The sequence below is a fragment of the Nyctereutes procyonoides genome, unplaced genomic scaffold (genome assembly GCF_905146905.1).
Source record: "Nyctereutes procyonoides isolate TBG_1078 unplaced genomic scaffold, NYPRO_anot_genome, whole genome shotgun sequence".
NCBI lineage: Eukaryota > Metazoa > Chordata > Mammalia > Carnivora > Canidae > Nyctereutes > Nyctereutes procyonoides.
The window spans coordinates 14,209,284-14,231,315 of NW_026575037.1; the positions used below are offsets into that span (position 1 = coordinate 14,209,284).

Sequence of the window (22,032 nt, forward strand, 5' to 3'; positions counted from 1 at the left end):
CTTTCCTAAATAAACAAAAGCTACTGGAGTTCATCACCTCCTTGACCTGCCTTATAAGAAGTGCTTAAGGGATTCCTTCAAGTTGAAGTAAAGGTTTATTAAAGAGCAATCAAGGAAGCACATGAAAGTATAAACTTAATTGGTACAGGTAAATAGGTTGACAATAGAGTTCTGTTGATCCGTAACAGTGATGCATAAATCATTTTTAATTCTGATATAGAAATTAAAACATAAGAGTATAAAGAATAAATATAACTAAAAATATGCTCATGGATACAAAATAAAAATGTAATTTGTGATCTCAATATCACAAAGTGTTTGGGGTGGGAGGAAAGAAGAGTTTGGTATGTAATTAAAATTAAGTTGTTATCAGCTTAAAATAGAGTGCTGTAATGACAAGATGTTTTATATAAACATCATGGAAACCAAAAGAAAATACCTACAGAAAATTTTCTAAAGAAAAAAATCATTATGAAAAAGTCAACAAAAATAAGACAGCAAAAGATGGAAAGAGTGACAAAAAAGTTACAAGATCAGGATACAATTAACAAAATATTAATAGTAAGTTCTTTCCTATCAGTAATTATCTTAAATGTAGATGGATTCAAAGATATAGCCAAAAGATACAGAGTGGCTGAATGGATTCTTTAAAAAAAATATTTAACAATATGCTGTCAATAAGAAACTACTTTAGATTTAAGGTGATACCTAGATGGAAAATGAAAAAGTAGAAAATAGATTTTCCATGCAAATGGTAACCAAAAAACAGCACATGTGGCCATACTTATATCAGATAATATAGACTTTAATTAAAAAACCATCACCAATGACAAAGAAGGGCATTAGATAATGATAAAAGGGTCCATTCTCTAGGAAGATGTAGCAATTATAAATATTTATGCATCCAGTATCAGAATGCCCAAATATATCAAACAACCACCGACAGAACTGAGAGGAGAAATAAATGGCAACACCATTATATCAGGAGTTTTCAATGCCTCACTTTCAATAATAGATTGAATATCCAGACAAGAGATCAATAAGGAAACAGAGGACATTAACAACACTGTAAACCAAATGAGCCAAACAGACATATATGGAACATACCACTCAACAAAAAGTACAAAAAAAAAAAATACGTTTTTCTCAAGCACACACAGAATCTTCTCCAGATCACATATTAGGTCACAAAAAAGTCTTAACAAATTCAAGAAGACTGAAATCATACCACGTATCTTTTCTGACTAAAATGGAATGAAACTAGAAATCAATAGCAGAAGGAAAACTAGAAAATTCACACGTATGCGGAAATTAAACCACAGACTCCTAGACAACCAATGGGTCAAAGAAGAATCAAAAGGGAAATTAGAAAATGTCCTAAGACAAATGGAAATTAAAACATGACATAATAAAATATATGGGTTGCAATAAAAGTGAAGTCTACAGTGGTAAACTCTATTAAAAAAAAGAAAGATCTCAAATAAAGAACCTAACTTTATACTTCAAAGAACCAGAAAAAGAACAAACCAAACTCAAAGTTAGCAGAAAGAAAATGATAAAGATTAGAGCAGAAATAAGTTAAATAGAAAATGAAAAAACATAGCAAAAAAGTCAGCAAAAATAAGAGTCGGTTTTTGAAAAGATAAAAGAAATGGACAAATCTTGTTAGACTAAGAAAAAAGTAAGAAGTCTCAAATTAAATAAAATCAGAAATAAAAGAGTGAACATCAAAACCAATGCCACAGACAAAGAATTAAAAAAGACTACTACGAAACTTTGAATAAATTCCTAGAAACAAATAATCTACCAACACCAAATCATGAAAAAATAAAATATGTACATACCTAAACTAGTATAAAGATTAAATCAGTAATCAAAATCTCCCAAAACAAAGAAAAGCTCAGGGCCAGAAGAGTCACTGAATTCTACCACATTTAAAGAACTAACAGAAATCCTCCTCAGACTCTTTCAAAAAATTGAAGAAGATGGAACATTTCCAAACTCATTTTACAGAAGCAGCATTACTCCGATACCAAAGCCAGACAAAGACACCACAAGAAAAAACTAAGGCCAATATCCCTGATGAATATAGATGCAGATACCCTCAACAAAACACTGCAAATTGAATTCAATAGCATATTAAAAGGTTCAAACATCATAACCAAGTGGTGTCTATTGCTGTGATGCAAAGATGTTTCAATACACGAAAACTCATTAATATGATACACTGCATTGACAGAACAAAGGATAAAAATCGCTTGATCACCTCAATAGAGAAAAAGCATTTTATAAAATTCAATATCCTTTTATGGTAAAAATTCTTGGCCAATTAGAAATAGAAGATTACCTCAACATAATACAGGCCACATATGAAAAGTCTACTCCTAACATTACCCTCAATAATGAAAAACTCAAAGTTTTTCTTCTAAGATCAAGAAGAAAGCAAAAAACTCACTCTGACTACTTCTATTTAACATACTACTGGAAGTCCTTGCTAGAGCAATTAAGCAAGAAAAAGAAATACAAGGCATTTAAATTGGAAAGGAAAAAGCAAAAGTATCTGTGTTCAAATTATATGGTCTTATATGCAGAAAACTCAAAAGATTCTACAAAAAAACTGTTAGTGTCAAGAAATTAATTCACAAAGTTACAGAATACACAATCAACAGAAGAGTCAGTGTGTTTCTATACTAACAGTGAACAATCCAAAAGGAAATAAAGAAAATATTTCTATTTCCAATAACATCAAAGAGAATAAAATACTTAAGAGTAAACTTAACCAAGGAACTGAATGATTTGAATAATAAAAAAATATTACCTTTTCTTAAAGAAAATAAAGAAGACAAGTAAGTGGAAAGGAATCCTATGTTCATGGATTAGAAGACCTCATATTGTTAAAATGTCCATATTGCCCCAAATGATCTACAGATTCAATGTAATTCCCATCAAAATCTAAGTGGCATTTTTTTGCAGAAAAAAATCCTAAAATTCATATGGAACTACAAAGGACCCCATATAACCAAAACAATCTTGAGAAAGAACAAAGCTGAAGGCCTCACAGTTCCTGATTTCAAAACATATTACAAAGCTACATTAATCAAGATAGTATGGTATTGGCAGAAAGACACATATAAACTAACATTACAGAACAGAGCTCAGAAATAAATCCATATATAGTCAAATGATCTTTAACAAGACTGCCAAGACTATAAGTATAGTCTCTTTAGCAAATAGTACTGGGAAAACTGAACATCCATATATCAGAGAATAAAACTGATCTTTATCTTACATCATATACAAACATCAATTCAAAACAGACTAAAGACTTAAGTGTAAGACCTGAGACTATACAACTCCTGGAAAAAAACATAGGAGACAAGCTTCATAACACTGGTCTTGGCAATGATTTCTTGAAAATGTTGCCAAAAGCGCAGGCAACAAAGAAAAAATAGATAAGTGGGACTTCATCAGATTAAAAAAGCTTCCTCTTCTTCCCGTGAAAAGGCAATCCACAGAATGGGAAAAATATGTGCAAACCATGTATCTTTAAAAAAGTAATATCCAAAATATCTAAGGAACTCCTACAACTCAGTGGCAAAAAAAAAAAAAAAACACAAATATTCTGGTTAAAAAGAAATGAGCAAAGAATTTGATTAGACTTTATCTGAAGATGATATAAAAATGGTCAAGAGGTATGTGTAAAAAGTGTCAACATCATTCATCATCAGAAAAATCCAAATCAAAACCACAAAAAAACTATCACCTAATACCTCTTAGGATGGCCATTATCAAAACAAACAAAAAACCATAACAAACAAGTGTTAGCAAAAACTTGGAGAAATCGGAACACTTGAGCACTATTGGTAGAAATCTAAAGTGGAGCAGCCACTATAGAAAATAGTAAGGCTGTTCCTCAGAAATCAGAAATAGAATTCGCTTCTGGTACAACAATCCTGCTTCCAATTATTTATCTACAAGAACTGAAAACAGGATCTCAAAGAATTATTTGCATGTTCATTATAACACTATTCACAATAGTAAAGAGGCAAAAAGAATTGAAATGTCCAACCATGGACCAATGGATAAAGAAATTTGGAATATATATACAATGGAATATTATTCAGCCTTTAAAGAAAATCCTGCCATATGCTAAAACATGGATGAAGCTTTGAGGACATTATGGTAAGTGAAATAAGTCTGTTACAACAAGACAAACACTGGTTCCATTTACATGAGGTATCTAAAGTAGTCAAAGTCATGGATGCAGAAAGTAGAATGGTGGCTGCCAAGGACTGGGGGGAGGGGGAAATGTGGAGTCACTGATGTGTGTAGAATTTCAGTGAAGGAAGATGAAAAGCTGCTATACAACATAGTGCTTATAGTCAACAACAAAAGCTTTACTGTACACTTAAAAATTTGTTAATGGTAAATCTCATGTTATTTAATACAATAAAGGAATGAAATAAAAGATGAAGTCCCTGACATGGAAGAAGAGTTTTAAAAGACTATGGTACATCCATAAATGGCTTAGTACACAAAGCCTTTGAAAAGAATTCCATAACTCTATAGTCAAAGATGTAGATATATAACATATTGCAAAGTGAGACACTATGGATATAAAATATGTATTATAAAATATAATTTTGAGGGAAAAAACCCTTAGTCTAATACAGTACTGGATACACAACAGTAAGAATTAAATACATAATCACTTAACAGGTGGAATTCCTGGAATTTTTATTCATTTATCAGATAAAATTTTTTTAAAATTCTACATTGTCTTGTTTCTCTTTTCCTAATGCATTTTGGTTTATCATCCTTCAATTGAAAAGCTTAAACCTGGGCAACCCGGGTGGCTCAGTGGTTTAGCACTGCCTTCAGCCCAGTGCCTGATCCTGAGGACCCAGGATAAAATCCCACGTCAGTCTCCCTGCACAGAGCCTGCTTCTCCCTCTGCCTGTGTCTCTGCCTCTCTCTCTGTGTGTCTCTCATGAATAAATAAATAAAATCTTAAAAAAAGAGAGAAAAGCTTAAACTTAAAAAAATCCATTTATACCTCCATCTGGCAACGTTGGTGGCAAGAAGCTTCATAGAGACACTATTCACTTTCATTTGCTCAAGATTCAGGATTCCCCTAATCCTAAAATTCTGAGATTTTCATTCATTCATTCATTAGCATGGGAGGCAGCAAAGCAATGGTAGCAGGAAAACTGAGATGATAAATTCAGAATAATGAGTCATACCTCTTGGTACACAGACTGTATGCAGACTGTAGCTCTGGAGGGCAATGAATACCTTGTTTATTAACTTCAACAACATAAAAAATGTTGGAATAGCAGCTCTGATCTTAGAAACATACTGATATTTATAAGTGCAAGGAAAAAGAGAAATTGATGAAAGAGAAAAGTTTGGTGAACTAGAAGTCACGTATCTAGTAGTTGTTCTGTCACTAACCAGTAGTACGCTCTTAGGAAAATGAATAGTTTATTTTCTTATTTCTAAAATGACAGAGTTTGACTAGATAATATGCATTATAGATTCCAGGGCCTACATCCAATGAGTTTATTCCTTAAAATGTTACATGCAAATATTTGAAAATGCATCATGATAAAATTTTTCTGATACTTTCTATAACTCCCTACGTTTTAGACAGTTACCACTTGTGCTTGTTCTTTGCATTTTTCTTTTAGACTCTAAGACACACATGCTAGTTCGGTTTATATATGAAATTAACTTTTTTTTTCTTCTCCCTCAAGAAGAGAATATCTCATTTAGGTGCCTATCAAAAAAGCTACCTGAAACAATTTAATCCTGCAATAGGAAAGAATCACAGGGAATGAAACATAATGCAAACACACAAACATACACACAAGCTCTCTGCAGATCAAGAAATAAGGTTATGAGGTGCTGAGTAATGGAAAATAAGGCAAGGGTTCCTGTTCTATCAAAAATTACTTTTTTGCCTAACAGCATAGGACAGCATCTAAGAAAAATATGCCTCAAGAATGATATCATTATTATAAAATAAGATTATTGACAACTTTAATTAAACCAATTCATTTAAAACTAGCCTCATGAAATAGATTTTAAGGCCAGCTCAAATCAAGAGCCAAATGTCATCATCTGATAAAACATCTTCCAGAAATGAAAACATTGTGAAGCTTTGGAACTTGTTAACTAGAGGGGAAAAAAAAGGAAAAATCTATATTTATTAGGGAAAAAGTAATTACCCAATTATTTATAGTAGCATGTAAGCTGTAACATGCCCAAAAATATCAGTAGAGTTGTAGAAGTGTTTTAATTTAAAAAAAATGTTTTTAAAGATAGTAAAATAAAAAGTCTCCTAACCTAAAAGAGAGTAGAATTTGTTTTGAGACAATTAAAATAAAATAAAGAACTTCTGCAAAACAGAGTCCATGCAAAAGATTGACTTACCAGTTATCTATGCTCATTAAAATTATCTTCTTCTCAAGGAATCTTAGACGCATTGAAGTGAATACCTGGAATCAGCTTCAGAACTCTCAACCGGGGCAGCCCAGGTGGCTCAGCGGTTTAGCACCGCCTTCAGCCCAAGGTGTGATCCTGGGGACCCGGGATCGAGTCCCACGTCAGGCTCCCTGCATGGAGCCTGCTTCTCTCTCTGCCTGTGTCTCTGCCTCTCTCTCTCATGAATAAATAAAATCTTAAAAAAAAAAAAAGAACTCTCAACCTCATATTGAAGCCACCTCCCCTTCTCTCTTTATCTTCCCCAAAAGTACACGCATTACCTGGATCTAATATCGTTGAGCCCCTCTTCCTGACAGTTCAGAAGATAGAAGTGTCTTCTATTAACCCAAACACTGTCTGTCCCCTCTCAACCTACTTCCTTAAAATTCTTCCCAAAATCAACTTCCTATAAAATTTCTCCAACTAGGGGCACCTGGGTGGCTCAAAGTTGGGGGGAAGCATCTGCCTTTGGTTCAGGTCATGATCCCGGAGTCCTGGGATGAGGCCCCACGTGGGAGTCTGCTTCTCCCTCTCCCTCTGCCCCTCACTCCCACTTGTGCTCTCTCTCACTGGTGCTCTCTCTCTCTCAAATAAATAAAATCTTTTTTAAAAACTACACAACTTCTCCAACTAATTTTTCTATTTTTATTTGATCTCAACACCCTCACAACCAAGTCACCAGTCACCAGAATATTTACCTAGCACAATTAAGACATACTCGTCTTCCTTCTAAAATTTTCTATTTTTTGATCTCTCATTGCACGTAAAACCGAGACCCCTTATCAAGGCCTACAAAGTTTTGGCCTGCTTCCCTCCTACCACTAATGATGGCCCAACTACATCAATGTCTGCATGGGCCCTAGAACACACCAAAATGCTCTCAGCTTTGTGTGTGCTGTCTTCTCTTCCTGGAACACCTCCCCGCCCCCCTGAAGATCTTCACATGACTGACTCTTCCTCATTCAGATTTCATCCCAAATGTCACCTCTCCAAGAGAAAGCTTGTCTGAACACAGCCCATCTAGAGGAACCCTACCCCATCATTCTGTCTCATGAGGCCAATGTTTAGTCTTCAGAACATCTGCACTTTCTGAAATTATGTTGTTCAGATGCCTCTTTGTTTGTAGCTATCCCTGACTAGCATAGCAGCTTCATGAAAGCAGGACTGGTCAGTCCTGCTGTGTCATCTGTGCGGATTATGCCCTCTGCTTAGAATAATTTCTTTTCTTTTCTTTTTTAAGATTTTATTTATTTATTTGAGAGAGAGAGAGAGAAAGAGAGAGAAAGCATGAGTAGGGGGAGGGGCAGAGAGGGAAAAGCAGCTGCCTCACTGAGCAGGGAGCCCCAAAGGGGCTCTGGCCCAGGATCCTAAGATCATGAGCCGAAGGCAGACACTTAACCGACTGAGCCACCCAGTGCCCCAGACAATTTCTTTCAAAACATATTATAGGCAGAATGAATACATGAATGAATGTGCATTTTAACTACTTCTTCCTTTAGATGAATACACCTTCCCACCAATTGTCTTACCTCAGGTCTCTAAAAGCACTAGTATGTTATCTGAACACGATAGATGAATACAAAAATATTTCTGAGTAGGGACTCAGAAAAAGAACTCAGGATGTTCAAAGTGTGGTCAAATGTCCAAAAAAAAAATCGGATTCAGAACAGATCAATTCTTTTTTTTTTCCTTATAAGAATAATAAGCTATTTTGACCAATGATTAACTGTAACTTTGTCTCACAAATTTTTATTTTGTGACATCCAGGAATAATGATCCCTATTTTTGTCCTGCATTCAGCGAATTGTGTATGGAGCAGGACAAATGGAAAACAGCAGCAGACTACCTCACTGTCGGAGAAGCAAGAGTAAGTCAAATGTGCTGAGAAACTGTCACCAACCCCTCGTGAACAGGAAGGGCAGAACCATAACCAGGGGGGCACCTGGGTGGCTCAGTTGGTGAAGCACCTCCTTTGAGCTCAGGTCAGGATCTCAGGGTCCAGGGATCAAGCCCGTGTTCAGCTCTCTGCTCAGTGGGGAGTCTGCTTCTCCCTCTGCCTCTGCCTCCTCCCCCCTGCTCATGCTGTTTCTGTCTCTCTCAAATAAATAAATAAAATCTTTTTAAAAAACACATCCAAGAATATTTAAATTCTCTTATGGGGCTGTTATGCAATTAACACTGCGAATATTATTTTACCTAAAAGAAGCATGATCATCAAAGTGAGCTTTGAAGTTGAGACTAAGAAGACATCTGCCATATTCACTAGCTTCTTTGCTTGAGAAACACGTAGGTCTTGATCATCTGAGATGCTGCCGTATGTAAATATGCTGCCCATTAAAGATCCTAGTTTGTAAGCATCTCCATGACCATTTTAAGGAAAACGAGACCTTCCCTTTATTCCCCATGCAAAATAAAAATATAAGAACTCGAAATCCATGTAATAACTCCACTTCTCCTTTCTAGTCCACCTGGACTTGCCCTGCTTGGAAATCTGTTAGTGAACTCTGACCACATGGTCACCCTGTTGGGAACACACACAGCCCCACAGATCCACAGTGTGGTGACTCTTGGGTTAACACAAAACCTCCCTGAGAACTCCCCTTCCACTATGGAGGAGATGTGAGGTACTCTGATCTCAGGGTTAAAACCAAAATATCTAAATGAACACAAAGCAGTGTCTTTTCACCCATAAATTTCAGAATTCACTTCCCTGGTACCATTAATATCACCCTGGTGCTGAAAGCACATCATATCCAAGAAAAGAGGAGTTCATTCCATTGTATCTGTCACTGAGATCAAATGTTTTTTAGCCAACCTATATAGTATATGAATAATAATGACAGGAAAGGAGACTTTTTCATTTACCCAAAAGGAACATATCCTGTTTTAGCAATTATGAGTTTCTGATGAATCCCCATATTCTCTAAGTGAGTTTTAGCAAAATAGGAACAGATGCATAACTGTAGAAAAGGAACTTTACAATAGTCAAGAAACTATGCAGGGACCCTAAAAATAGAAAATTCAAGAATTAAAGGCTCTTTTCCCTGAAATGTGCATCAATGTAAGCCATGTGATGGTGTCTACTGAGATTCTTTTCCTCTTCCACAGTCCTTTCATTGCTTTGCTTATTTCTTGAAGCTCCCTTCACTGCTTCATCACCAGAGAACACATTATACTTCACAAGCGTCTGGGAAATTCCTTAGATGCCCCTAAAAGGAATATATACTTTTTAACTTAACAGTCCACAAATATTGGCATTTTCTCTCAACATTATTATAGACTGAGGGCACGCTAATTAGAGCTCTCCCACATACATATATCAATAAATTCTAAATAAACTGGAGTTTCCTGAGGAAAACTAAAGGCAATCCACAGTGAAAGCAATTAAGGATATTTCTGAATACATACAAGCTAACTGATCATAGGGGAAAAATATAATCATTCTGCAAAGAGAAAGTATGTTTCACCAATCACATAGCTATTTATTTAGAGTATATGTATTTTATTTGTTCATTTTTAAGTTTAAATTCAAATAGCTATTGTAAGGGGGTACATAAGAATATAAGAAAATCAACTGACAAAATGTAAGTAGTCATAAAGAGATTAATCTATTAAAGACTGATTAGATTAAAATTGATCCCTTATATAAAAATGCTTGGTTACAGGGGCGCCTGGGTGGCTCAACTGGTTAAATGTCTGACTTTTGCTTTCGGTTAAGGTCAGGATCTTAGGGTCATAGGATCGGGCCCCACGTTGGGCTCTGCACTCAGTGTGGAATCTGCTGGAGATTCTTTTTCTCTCCTTCTTGCTCTATCCCTCTTCCTGCTCACATGTGTACGCTCTTTCTCTCACTCTCTCTCTAAGTAAAATCCTCAAAAAAATGTTTGTTTACAGATCTAAAAATAAGGTTTTAAGTTTTTAAAAATGTAGATTAAATAAATATATATTTAAAGGGATCAAAGTAAACCTAGGTATCTGTTGTACAATTTTTAATTTAACACTAAAAAGGAAAATATAAAGGTGTGGGAATACCATGATCCTGAAGATTGTGAAATATCCAATGTTCAATTAAATTTTTAAAACATCCAAGCCTGGGTAAAAAAGGCATACAAATGAGGGTTGAGATTCCATCCTCGTTAAGTGAAAACTAATGGATTTGGGCAAAAATAAACCACGTTCTCTTTTTCAAACAGTGTTTTCAATAACCTAAAAGGAGCCTCTGGAGTCACTGGGACACTGCCTGAGGACATTATTCAACAATGCCAACATAGTAAACAGCAGACATTACCAGAGATGTAATAGAAATAAAACAGGGGGAAAGAAAAGGAAAAAGAAGAAATGAAAACAGAAAGTCATCTTGTGCTAAAGTATGATCCCTCCTCTTCTGGAATACTGCCCACAGCTCAAATCGACACTTATCAAAGTTTTAACTGAGCAGAAAGCAGTTCAAAAAAAGATAAAATAATCAAGGGGCCGCTCTAAGTGCTAAGGAAGAGATTACAAAACAAGACTATTAGGAAGGCAGAGACCCAAGATGCACATCATCACAGATTATCAAAGCCTAAGGAGCTGACTGCGAATGAATTCTAGATGTGGTAGGGGATAAAAATAAGAAAGATAACGTCGCTATCTTTAGAAGGGAATTACATGACTTAGTTCACAAAATTCACCAGGCAAATGGCCTAAAACTTTATAAAGGATGTAATTTTATAAAAGATCGAATGAAAAGAAAAACTTTATTGAGTAGAATGTACGACACATATCAAGAGAAGATACATGCCGAAATGTGGTCGAATTCAAACAGTTCAGATAAATAAGTTTATGAATATTAGATCCATGCCAGATTTTTCATAACATCATGATGCTCAGGGTACAGTCATCGCTTTTAAAGCTGGTTTTATAAGAGGAACTCTGGCACTGTTTTCAAATGTCCCTGGGTAACACAGTGAAGAGCAGAAATACTGAGCTAGATGAACTACTCTTTATTGTTTTTGATCCAGCCAAGATATTCAAATGTTCATAAAAATAAAAGGCAGAGAAAGAGATGAAAGAGATTTTTAAAATCATCTTGTTCTCTTATTGATAAGGATATCACTTAACCTATGAGGACAGTTAAACAATAAATGAAGTCAAGATTTGAAATATTCACGAAGCATCCCTTACACAGCAGTGAACAAAAATGGAGCTGGTAAGATGGCCTGCATACGTGATCCCATGCACGTAAAATTCTGTGTGGAAATATGTATGCGTATGTGCGTGCTTGTGTGTGGGTGTGTTTATGTACACACACACACGAGAGGTCTTGGCCAACTCTAGACGGAGGGATTTCAAATATTTGCTTTTTTCTTTGTATCTTCTTGTATTACCTGGATTTTGTACAGGACACTTGTGTTACTTTGTGAAAGTCAAAGAGCAAGAAAGGGGTAAAAAGTCTTGCAATTCTACAAGTAGAATGTTAACTTGTTTTGTCCCTGCAACTATTTCCCTCCTCTTTCATGCTCCTCCCCTTTCCATCGCGATCCATTTCTTCCTTCTAGTAAGAATCTTCCAGCTTAAAATGGCCTTCCCTGACTTACATCACCTATTCATGCCTCAGCATGACTAGAGCCCTGCCATACAAGTTTAAGCATAGTATTTTCGTTGCTCATTTGTGGCCTCATTATTGTGCTCTAGTTTTCCACAACTAGATACTTTGCATTCACAACTACAGACCTGCTGTGTCTCCCACTGCTGATCTTTGCTAGTAGGAACAAAGAGTAGAACGATGCACCCGCAACTCAAAAGGCAGAGAGTGTGTCCTAGGCGCACATTTTGGAAATCTGATTTGCTTGGTTGGAATAAAAGAGGAGCCCAAGGTGAGAAAACACAAAATAGTGTAGTTTCTAGAGAAGTCTCTTGGTACAGGGGAAACAGGGAAGCCCTAAAGTCACCTGAACAGCAGCTCTGTCCTTCTAATGCTTGCCGCGCCACTTTGAGCATCTCAAGCTAAAAAGGCTAAGGGCACTCGGGTTACACAGTCTGTGCCTCAGTTTACTTACCTGTAAAAGGGAGATGATGAGGCATAACCTGCTTCCTGACCAAATGAGAGAGAGGATATATGGCTATACTTCTAGAAAGATGCAGACTTAGACTAAAAATTTGTCGGTTAGCTATTATCACTAGACATTGTGTTGCACACATTCCCTTCTATGAGAAAGGCACTGGAGATGGAATCAACAGAAGAATCTGATCAGGATGCCATGTTGTCTTTCGCTGAACATTTTACAAATGTAAACTAAAAATATATATCATCTAAGATGTGGGAATTAAACAATATAATATGCCTTAAAGTGTAAGACAGATACAAATCTATGATTGAATATAAACATGGTCTAAGATTTTTAGAGCCATCATTACAATTGCTATTAGCAGATCTATACTGGTCAAATTTCACTCTGATACTACTGGACTGAGCTTTACATTTGAGGTCTGTTTTTCGCTTAGACTAAATAAATCCTCAGTCAAAAAAAAATACTCCTCAATGTCTTCCAAAGTATATGTAGAATACTTTCTCTCATCCTCAAATAACCATTCCAACCATCAAATAATATTCTAGCCATTGTTTTTAAGTAATAATCCTTTTTAATCACCTCAGTTTGAGTAATATTTTATTAACATACAATACTCACATAGCTTTCTTTCTTTCTTCCACCAATATTAACCAGTTAATCTTCATATAGCTTTTGGAGATAACACCATTTCCTGACAAGCTACTTAAATGTTTTATCATAAAAACCCAAGTATAATTAGGAAACAGTGTATAAAAATATTTCAATTGTTATTTAATGTACTTACACATGACAAGGTATTTGCTTTAATCCTTTCATTCTGCAAGTCAAGATAGCATGAACATATGGACAGGAAGGGGAGGCAAACATAAGTTTGTTCACTAAGACAGTAGTACTGGGAGAGTCCTTGGGAAACTGGAAATTGATGAAGTTTTCTTAAGAGTTCTGTAGCTCCTTTGGTACATAAATCCGTCTTGTAATTCTCAAGATAGCATTCCTGAATAATCATCAACATTAGAGCCCAGTCCTTTAAGCAGCTGCTAAGTAATCTGCTAAAATAATCCAACCTACTATGTTATTACACATCCAAGAAGTTTATCTGCACTATCTGCAGGGCTTTTTCCAGAGATTAACCCAAGGGACAAGATAAATAAAGGCACTGATAAAAAAAGAAAGCCCTTTTAGAAGTTTTCTGAACAACAAGTTATTGGCATCTCAAATTTAACATCACTGTGCTGGCGGGAATTTGCCTAAGCTACTTTGCACAGACCTGTCCCCTGGTAAAAATGTGAGACATGTTGACCCAGAGTGTTGTTTTATAGCCATGGCTTGAAGAGTGTCTGGGAGATTGGACCAGCTTGTCACATTACTTATCGATAACAGCATGATGAATGATTTGCACCTGGTCTTGGTGAGACTCTCAGAAAGCTCTGCCACTGAGGCTGGCTACCTGGCAAGAAAATGCCTTTGTGACCAACAGGGTAGCAAAGATCTCAGCCAAGATGTCATCTTGGGCTCCCTGGTTCCAAGGTATTCCATGCACACGTTGGTGGCTCTTGATCTAGGAAAGAAGTATGTCCTGGCATGGCCTGGCAGAGGGAGGTCTCTGCTGTGATGCAACCTTGGCCTGTGGTATGCATCTTTATTGGGTGCCATTGTTAATTTTTATCATTTTCCCACAACAGAGATCTATAAGACCTATTATTTTGGGTCCTGTAAATCTTTTTCAATAATCGAACCCTGTCTAGCTGACACTTATCAATGCAATCTCCAACACTAAGTGCCTGACATCATCCCCTAACCAGCTCCTCCTATATTCTTCCTCATATCAGGAAAGTGGGAACTGTATTCTTTTAGTTCCTTAGGACTAAACTTTTGGTGTTTTCTTTGACTCCTCACCCTGGCACTGCAAGTCTTGGGCATTGGTAAGTCCCATTGGCTCTCCTAAAATACACTCAGAATCTGATCAGATCCCACAGCACCCACTTGCCATCACCTTGGTTCAAGCCCCCCTCATCTATCACCAGAATTATCACAGCGGCCAGATAACTTTCCTCTGTTTCTGTCCATGGCCATCTGTGGTCTATTTTCAACTCAGTAGCCAGAGTGATCCTGGGGAAACAAGTCAGAGCAGGACATTCATCTGCACCAGAAAGCCAATTCCATATTATAACTTACAAGGCCCTACAGGACTTGGCCCTCGTTACCTGCCTGATGTCATCTTCTATACTCCTTCCTAGCATCCTTGCTGTTCCTATACCTGCCAAGGGCACTCTCACTCCAGGGAGGGAGTATCCACCGCTGATCCCTCTCCCTGAGTGTTACTCCTCAGACTACCACTTGACTACTTTCTTCACTCCCTTTACTTAAAAGTCACCTTATTGGTGAGGCTTCCCCAGTGACCTTATGTAAAATTAATCACCAATACCACTCAACATTTCCTATCCTTTTTCACTGCTTTGTTTTTTCTTCTGAGACTTACCACTATCTAACATACTATCTTCCCTCAGCAGCATGGAATCTCTGTAAGGGCAAGAAGTTTCATCTCTTTTATTCTCCATGGTATTTCTGTGCCTGAGACAATGCACACAGCAGGAATTCACTAAATGCTTTTGAGTGAATGAATGTTCATATAATTAATACAAAACAATGTTTTTGGTTTTGTTTTGAAAGTTCACTGGCTTTCTAGGAAGGCGTGCAGCTCCAGGTACACAACCAAGTGCACCGAAGTCACGGCCACCCCAGATAGAGAATGGGCTCAGGATAAAGCCCACCTCCCTGGTATGGCACCGTAGGCCCTGCTCTACCTTGTCACAGTTGCTGATGCCCCTGTTCCTCAATCTAGATAATTCGGTCACTGGAGCTCCTCATGCTCCTTCTGCCTAGAACATCTGCTGATCCCCTTTGCCTCCCCCTAAAATTTTCTGATTCCACGCTTAACATCCGATTTCCATTTTTACCTCTTCTGTGTGTCTTCCTATCTCTTATTAAGTGGTTCATCTCTTCCTCAGTAGTCTAGCTCCAATCTCTAAAAAACTTCTATCGTAGCTGTGTTTATAGTGGTCTCTGCCCTTGACTTTGAAGGAAGGAGTGCTTAAGATGTTTTTTCCAATCATTTTACTTGCACTGATACTCTCCAACACATGGGAAGTGCTCAACAAATGCCCCTGAATGAAGGAGTAAAAACCAAACTAAGAAAAAGGAATAGCGCAAAGAGAACATAATTACCTCAGGAGAAGGACTCCAAAAGATCTAGTCCTGAGACCACATGACTTCACACAAACGTGGCCATTTCTTCACCCAAAACTGCAGAGAATACCTTCCCTACTTACACCTCACAGAGGTTGTGTGGATCAAGTGAGAAAATAATTATTATCAGCATAGAGATCATAGATTTTGCCCTATTTTTAAATCCCAGAACTGATTCAGCAAATATGGAAATAACTAGATTGAAGATCAGGTGTATCTAACATAACCATGTCTCTCCTGGTTTTACCACATTCAAACAGGAGAAAACCAGGAAATATTCTCTAAAAAGAATATTCAAAATCAGGTTATACGGGTGCCTGGGTGGCTCAGTTGGTTAAGCGTCTGACTCTTGATTTCAGCTCAGATCATCATTTCACGGTCATGAGATCAAGCCCAGCACTGGGCTCTGCACTTAATGTGGAGCCTGCTTGGGATTCTCTCTTCCTGTCTCTGCCCATCCTGTCCCTACCCTCCCCTTGCCTATGAGCACTGTCTCTTTTTCAAAAAAACAAAAATTAAAATCTCAGGTTATATACTCTTCATTCTTATATGGAGGAAGAGATATGTTATATAATATACATCACTATGTACAGAGGATTGTAATTTGATATTCATTCCAGTCTAATACATGGAATAACACAAAGCTTTACAGCAAAATTAACATTTATTAGTTTTTTTAGAAGCAGTAAATACAGGAGCTGAGAGCATAAGCTTTGGAGTCTGTCCACTTAAGGTTTAAATAACAGTGCACTCAAGCACTTTGTACTCTTAGAAAATTAAGTTCCTTCTGCCTCATATGCACCTCAGTTAAATGCAGTTAATAGGACACCTACCTCATACGGTTGTGTGTGAATTAAATGAGACAATACACATAAAAGGTTAGAATAGTGCCTTGCACGAAGTCAGTGCTCATTAAATTTTGGCTATTGTTAATGGTATTCATGACTCTTAAAACTTCAAAGTGTTCCCCTATGTTTTCTTGCACTGACATTACACTAACTTAAATGTAATGGATGTTGAGAATCAAAGCGTTCAAAATACGTTGGCCCTTTAGATTCCTTTGTCTTGATATCTCTGCCCCCTCCTCAATCCTCAATGTTGCCTTGGAGGGCTGATGTCAAGACAGTGCTCAGAAGGGAAGTACAAGGTGGGACTATGTAGCAGAAGAAGCAGTTGCTCTCAGGAGCCTTAAAGCTCTGTTTTCTTCTCTCTCCTCCCTCGCTTCCTCCACCCTGTGATGCAAGCACAGCTTGTTATGAGGTTACCATAACTCATCCAGAGGTGTAATTAATAACCTGGGGCCCCGGGGCCAAATTAGATTAACTGTACCTGACCCTGGCCTTACAGTCTTGCTACCCATTTCTTCCTCCTTCCCCACTCTTCAAAAAAGGAATCCAGAAGTCTTCTCCACCAAGACCAGGACTGAACTTCTAACTTCTTCACCTGGTTCCCTCTCTCAGCACTGAAAAATATTGAACCCTGAAAGAGCAGAGACTCCTGGGAATAACAGCAGATCAAGGTTCTGAAGACCTAAACTCGCATCCTCATAATGCTATCTTGGCATCAGTCCCTGGGACTGTTAGCTCTCTAATCCTTATGCTGTAATATCACTGTCTAACATACCTACTCACGAGGAGGTTTTAAGGGATGATTAAATGGTAAAACAAATGTGGGAAAATTGACAAGAATCATATGAATGTAATGTAATTCTGATACAAGATTACTGGATCATTTGCCTTCCTCCCTATTTAAATACTGATCTTGAGCCTTGAAGCCATGCCACTATAAACATTTCTTTTATCAGAAGAAACTTTATTCAAAGAGAATTAAATAATTTATTAAAGCCATGGATTTATAAAGATGAGTGACATGACAGTAAATAACAGACTTCTGAATAAGCACAAAAATACTTGAGATCTTTAAAAAGCAAAGATTCTCATCAGCAGAGTGAATATTAATAAAGCTAAAACAGATTCCTGTGTGGGGCGGAAAGAAAAAGGTTAGGTCATTGTTGAGCTCTGTCTGTACCCACTCCAAAAACAATAGAGCAAAAATGATCAGTTTCCACCTCCAGATTGTCTCCACCTGTCATGACCTTCAAGTTATTTTCACACTTATGAATCAATCTAGGTAGTATTGAACAGTGGGACCATTTTTCAAATTGACACAGGGCTTCCTCCAGCACTGTCCTGAAATTCCAGGCATTTTTTTTCCCCTGCCCCAAACCCAAGACACCACTTCAGATGCTAAGAATGCAACTGCCAGAATCAGATACTTTAACCCAATAAAGGGATGGAGTGGGGGTGGGGCAAAGGGAGTGAGGGACAACAGCAAACAAACCTAACACTTTGTGACATCCTAAATGCTTTATGGGGATTATCTCTTTACTCTTCAGGGCAACCCCGTCTGACAGATCTTCTTTCCGCATTCCAGATAGATCACTGAAGGCTTTGAGAGCAAAGTTACTTATTCTAGAAAGTAGAACACCTCTAGAAAAGTGCTCAACTGGAGTTTAAAACACATTCTCTCTGGTTCCAATGTTTAGGCTTTTACCACTACCTGATGCTACTTCCAGGACAACTTAGAGCTCATCTTTTAAAGCCCTAGGGAAATGGGAATTCTTTAAGATTTTTTAGTACCTCTTAGAATTCTGTGGCACAGAAACGAGAGCAAAGTGAAAGTGATCTTCTGTAGGAACAGGCAATGGGGTGGCAGGTTCACTGTCAATACTGGAAATATTGCCATCATCTAAAAATAGTGGAGAATTCAGTATAAAAGTATCTGAAGAGTCTTTTCAAAATCTAAGTCAAACAGTTGAGATGCAGAAGTGTCTGACTATAGTAGGAGCTAACTGAGATTGAGAGAATACAATCTTTGATAGCTTTCAGTAAAGCTTGAATAAGAACTTGTACGTGTGGTCTACAAACAGAGAGCCGTGTGGAGGGCAGAGGTAGCACTCAGGGCATCCATGCCAAAAGGGAAATTAGAGAGAAAAGGTCTCCGGGTAGGAAACGGGATTAAAACCAGTAGGAATTTCCTCCTTTGATCTACTATTCCAACTCATTCAAAGGATGTAAAACCAAATATAATATGAGGAAGAACGTGTTTGGATGCCTCAGGTACTTTTCAGTCCAATCTGACTTACACCAGTTAAGCAAAGTAGGCTCTATAGGAAAATGAATATCTGTACAATTAGAAGGGTTTTCCACAACCAGTCAGATAGATCGCTCCTTGAAAGAACATTCTAGGGCTGTCTTCTGACCAGATTCTTGGTTTGATCACTGAACTGTTTCATGTAAGAGAAATCTACAACAAAAATACAGCCATCTCCAAGGAGCCTACCTGAAACTTTTAAATCATACTGTGATTCACTTTCAAAGCAAAATATTTTCCATAAGAACACGGGTCAGCCCTTGTAGAGTACATGAAAACGAAATTATTGTCTCACACTCAAAAACTCTGTTTTTCTGTGTCATAGTAAATTGCTTTGAGTTGGGGTTTATTTTTTTTTTATTTTTTTTTTTTTTTGAGTTGGGGTTTAGAGAAGCAAGGATTAATCATTTCTCTAGAACCCAAAAAGGCAGTTCAAGAGTTCTACATTGATTCGGTTAAAGGCGTGAGCTTCAACTTAGTGCCCAAGAGAGGGACGCATCTCAAGAGCGTCACCCCACAAACTTATCTCTTCGATCTAGTGATGCCCCCTGGCAAGATTAAAGCCACTCTTCTGCTTTAGCTCTTCCCCTCACTTGCCACAGCAATGTTTCACAGTCGACAATGATAATCTAACCCCAAGGGCCTCCGGCAAGGCAGCCCCATGTCCACGGGTGGCCCCTGGCAGGTCTGAGAGAGGGCAGAGAAGGACAAATCAGGGAGACACCCGGACAGAAGGAGCAGAAGAGAATATGAAGGAACAGAAGGAAGGAGGAACAAAGGAGAAGGAGAAAAAGAAAAGGGAGAGAAGTAAGAGAAGAAAAGCGCAGAAAGAAAGGAGGGAACAATCTGAAACAAGTCAATGCTAAGGAGCAAGCAAACAAGGGCCCCACAGGCAGGCCTCTGTGCCACAGGGAGCCTCGGCTCGCTGTGACTTTCTTTCCCGCAGAGGAAGCCGGGTAACAACTCCTCTGTGCCATCATTACCTGGATGAGTTCGTCCAGCTCAGTCGAATTGACACAGGAGTGTTGGGAAATGAATGTCTGCTTCTGGATCACAATGGTGGTCCTCTGCGAAATCTCATGAGGCTGCTCCAACGCTTTGAACACGGTGGCTCCGATGATCAGATAGAGGACAACCACCAGGAAAATCGTGGAGACCGTCTTCCATTTCATAACATTAATGGCCGTGTCACTCTCCACCCGCGACGCGAGCACTGTGGGTTTCGTGGAAAACGAGAGCCTCGGTTTGGAGTTCTGAGCGGCAGATTTAGGATCCAGCAAGTCGGGTGCCGCCACTGACAACAACAGAGAATGAAGGTTAGGTTGGAGGAGCGGCCAGGGGGTCGAGGCCCGGCTTCCTGAGGGGCTGAGCAGAGGCTGAGTGAACTCCACCGCTCTCCTGGTGGAAGCTCTGGAACCAACCAGAGTGCTCCCACTGGGTCGCACCCAGGACCTCATATATAGGTTCAAGGCAAAGGGGCTGGGTCTCAGCTCTCTGCTGCTACTGGGGTTCCAGGTGGGAGGAAGAAAAAGGAGGTGGACCAAGAAACATAAATAAATAAATAAATAAATAAATAAATAAATAAATAAATGCCTGAGGTCTTCCTAATTAATTGTAAAATTTACATCCGTTCACTAGGCTAGTCAACAAAGACTGCTAAGAGTTGATCGTATTAAACTATCTCATGCATTTTCATGAAGAAGGTGCACGGATTATTCCTGTCCTCAAGAACTTAACCCTCTATACCAGCATCAACCAACATAGGGAATATTCTTTATTTTTTATGGAGAAATTCATTGTCATAAAGGGATAGTATTACAGGAGAATTTGTGATCCAAACACTGTTGCTCAAAGTAAACCATTAGTCACTTTCTGGTAAAACATGATGGTAAGTAAACCACTCGATTGCCCAATCATTTCTTTTCACCTACCCTCTGAAGTGGTTCATGATTAAACGTTCTCTGTATCTTGCTATTCGATCTCTGACATCTTGAAAAAAACAAAAGTACTGCTACCTTTTCTGGCACCATCCTAGGTACAGCCAAGACATGACAAGTTCCTTCCATTTCAACAGGGAACATTATCCAGAAAAAAAAGTAAAACCTTATCTCACACCTTAGACCCTCCATGCTGTGCACAAAGCTAATTGCTCCATTAGAGTGGATTTATGTGTTCTCTTACAAATTCCCATATACTCTGAGGTGACTGTAAATCCATTTATTATTTATCTTAGCTGTTCAAAAACATCATTAATGGATTTCTTTTGAGAAAATACAAAGATCCTAGACTTCAAACTTGCTAAGGGGAAAATAAGCTATTTACTGCACAATGTTTGATTGGAAAGACAACATTGAACCAAAAAGGTTAAAAGAGTAGCAGAAAACAGCAGCAGCAACAACAACAACAAAAACAAAAACAGAGGAACTTAAAAAAAAAAAAAAAACCAACTCAACCAGAACAATCAGTTTAGAGTCCACTATTGTTAGAGACAGAAGTAAAATTCCTCCGGTAGACATAATACAGGTTTGATATAAAATAATAACCGAATCTAAAAGACACTTTTAGGTTAGTATGTGAGACTCCCTATGGAATTGCACCCGAGTACCCTACAGTGAACCTGAAATTACTTGAGGATAAGAAGAGACTGGAGAAAGAGTTTTCACAGGGCCAGATACCGTGCCCCCCCTGACTACCTCTGAGTTGACGTAGGACAACCACAGTTTGAGTTCATAAAATAAATCTTCAGCTCCCCATCCCAAAGAAGCTTTGCAAACAAAGCTACTTGAAGCACTTGACATAAGTAGCGTTGTACAGTGGTGGCACATAACAGAGGGCTCCTCAAACCAGCAGAGCCCCGAATGGCTCTGACTTTAAAGAGAAGTCAGAGCTCCAATGAAGCAACTGTACCCATGGCTCTGAGTGGAGATTCCACATACATACTGAATTGCTCATTTCAGCAATTTCCAGTGGTTCAACCTGCCGTATACAGGTATGTACAAGTTTCCCTCCTGACACAGTCACCTGCTCAGGATTAAGCCACAAACTAGTAGACACTTTCGTCACATAATAGTTATACAGGCAACTTTGCTCAAGATTA

The 22,032-nt window shown here is 38.1% G+C and overlaps 1 protein-coding gene across 7 annotated transcripts in view; it reads right to left on the reverse strand.

Annotated features, from left to right (window-relative positions):
• KCNK2 (potassium two pore domain channel subfamily K member 2) overlaps window positions 1–22,032 on the reverse strand; it is a 199,942-nt gene that overhangs the window by 107,216 nt on the left and 70,694 nt on the right. For all 7 annotated transcript variants that reach the window (XM_055319465.1, XM_055319464.1, XM_055319468.1 and 4 more), the window contains one exon: window positions 19,919–20,229. In XM_055319465.1, the coding sequence (XP_055175440.1) occupies window positions 19,919–20,229 (311 nt within the window). The remainder of the gene's footprint in view (window positions 1–19,918; window positions 20,230–22,032) is intronic.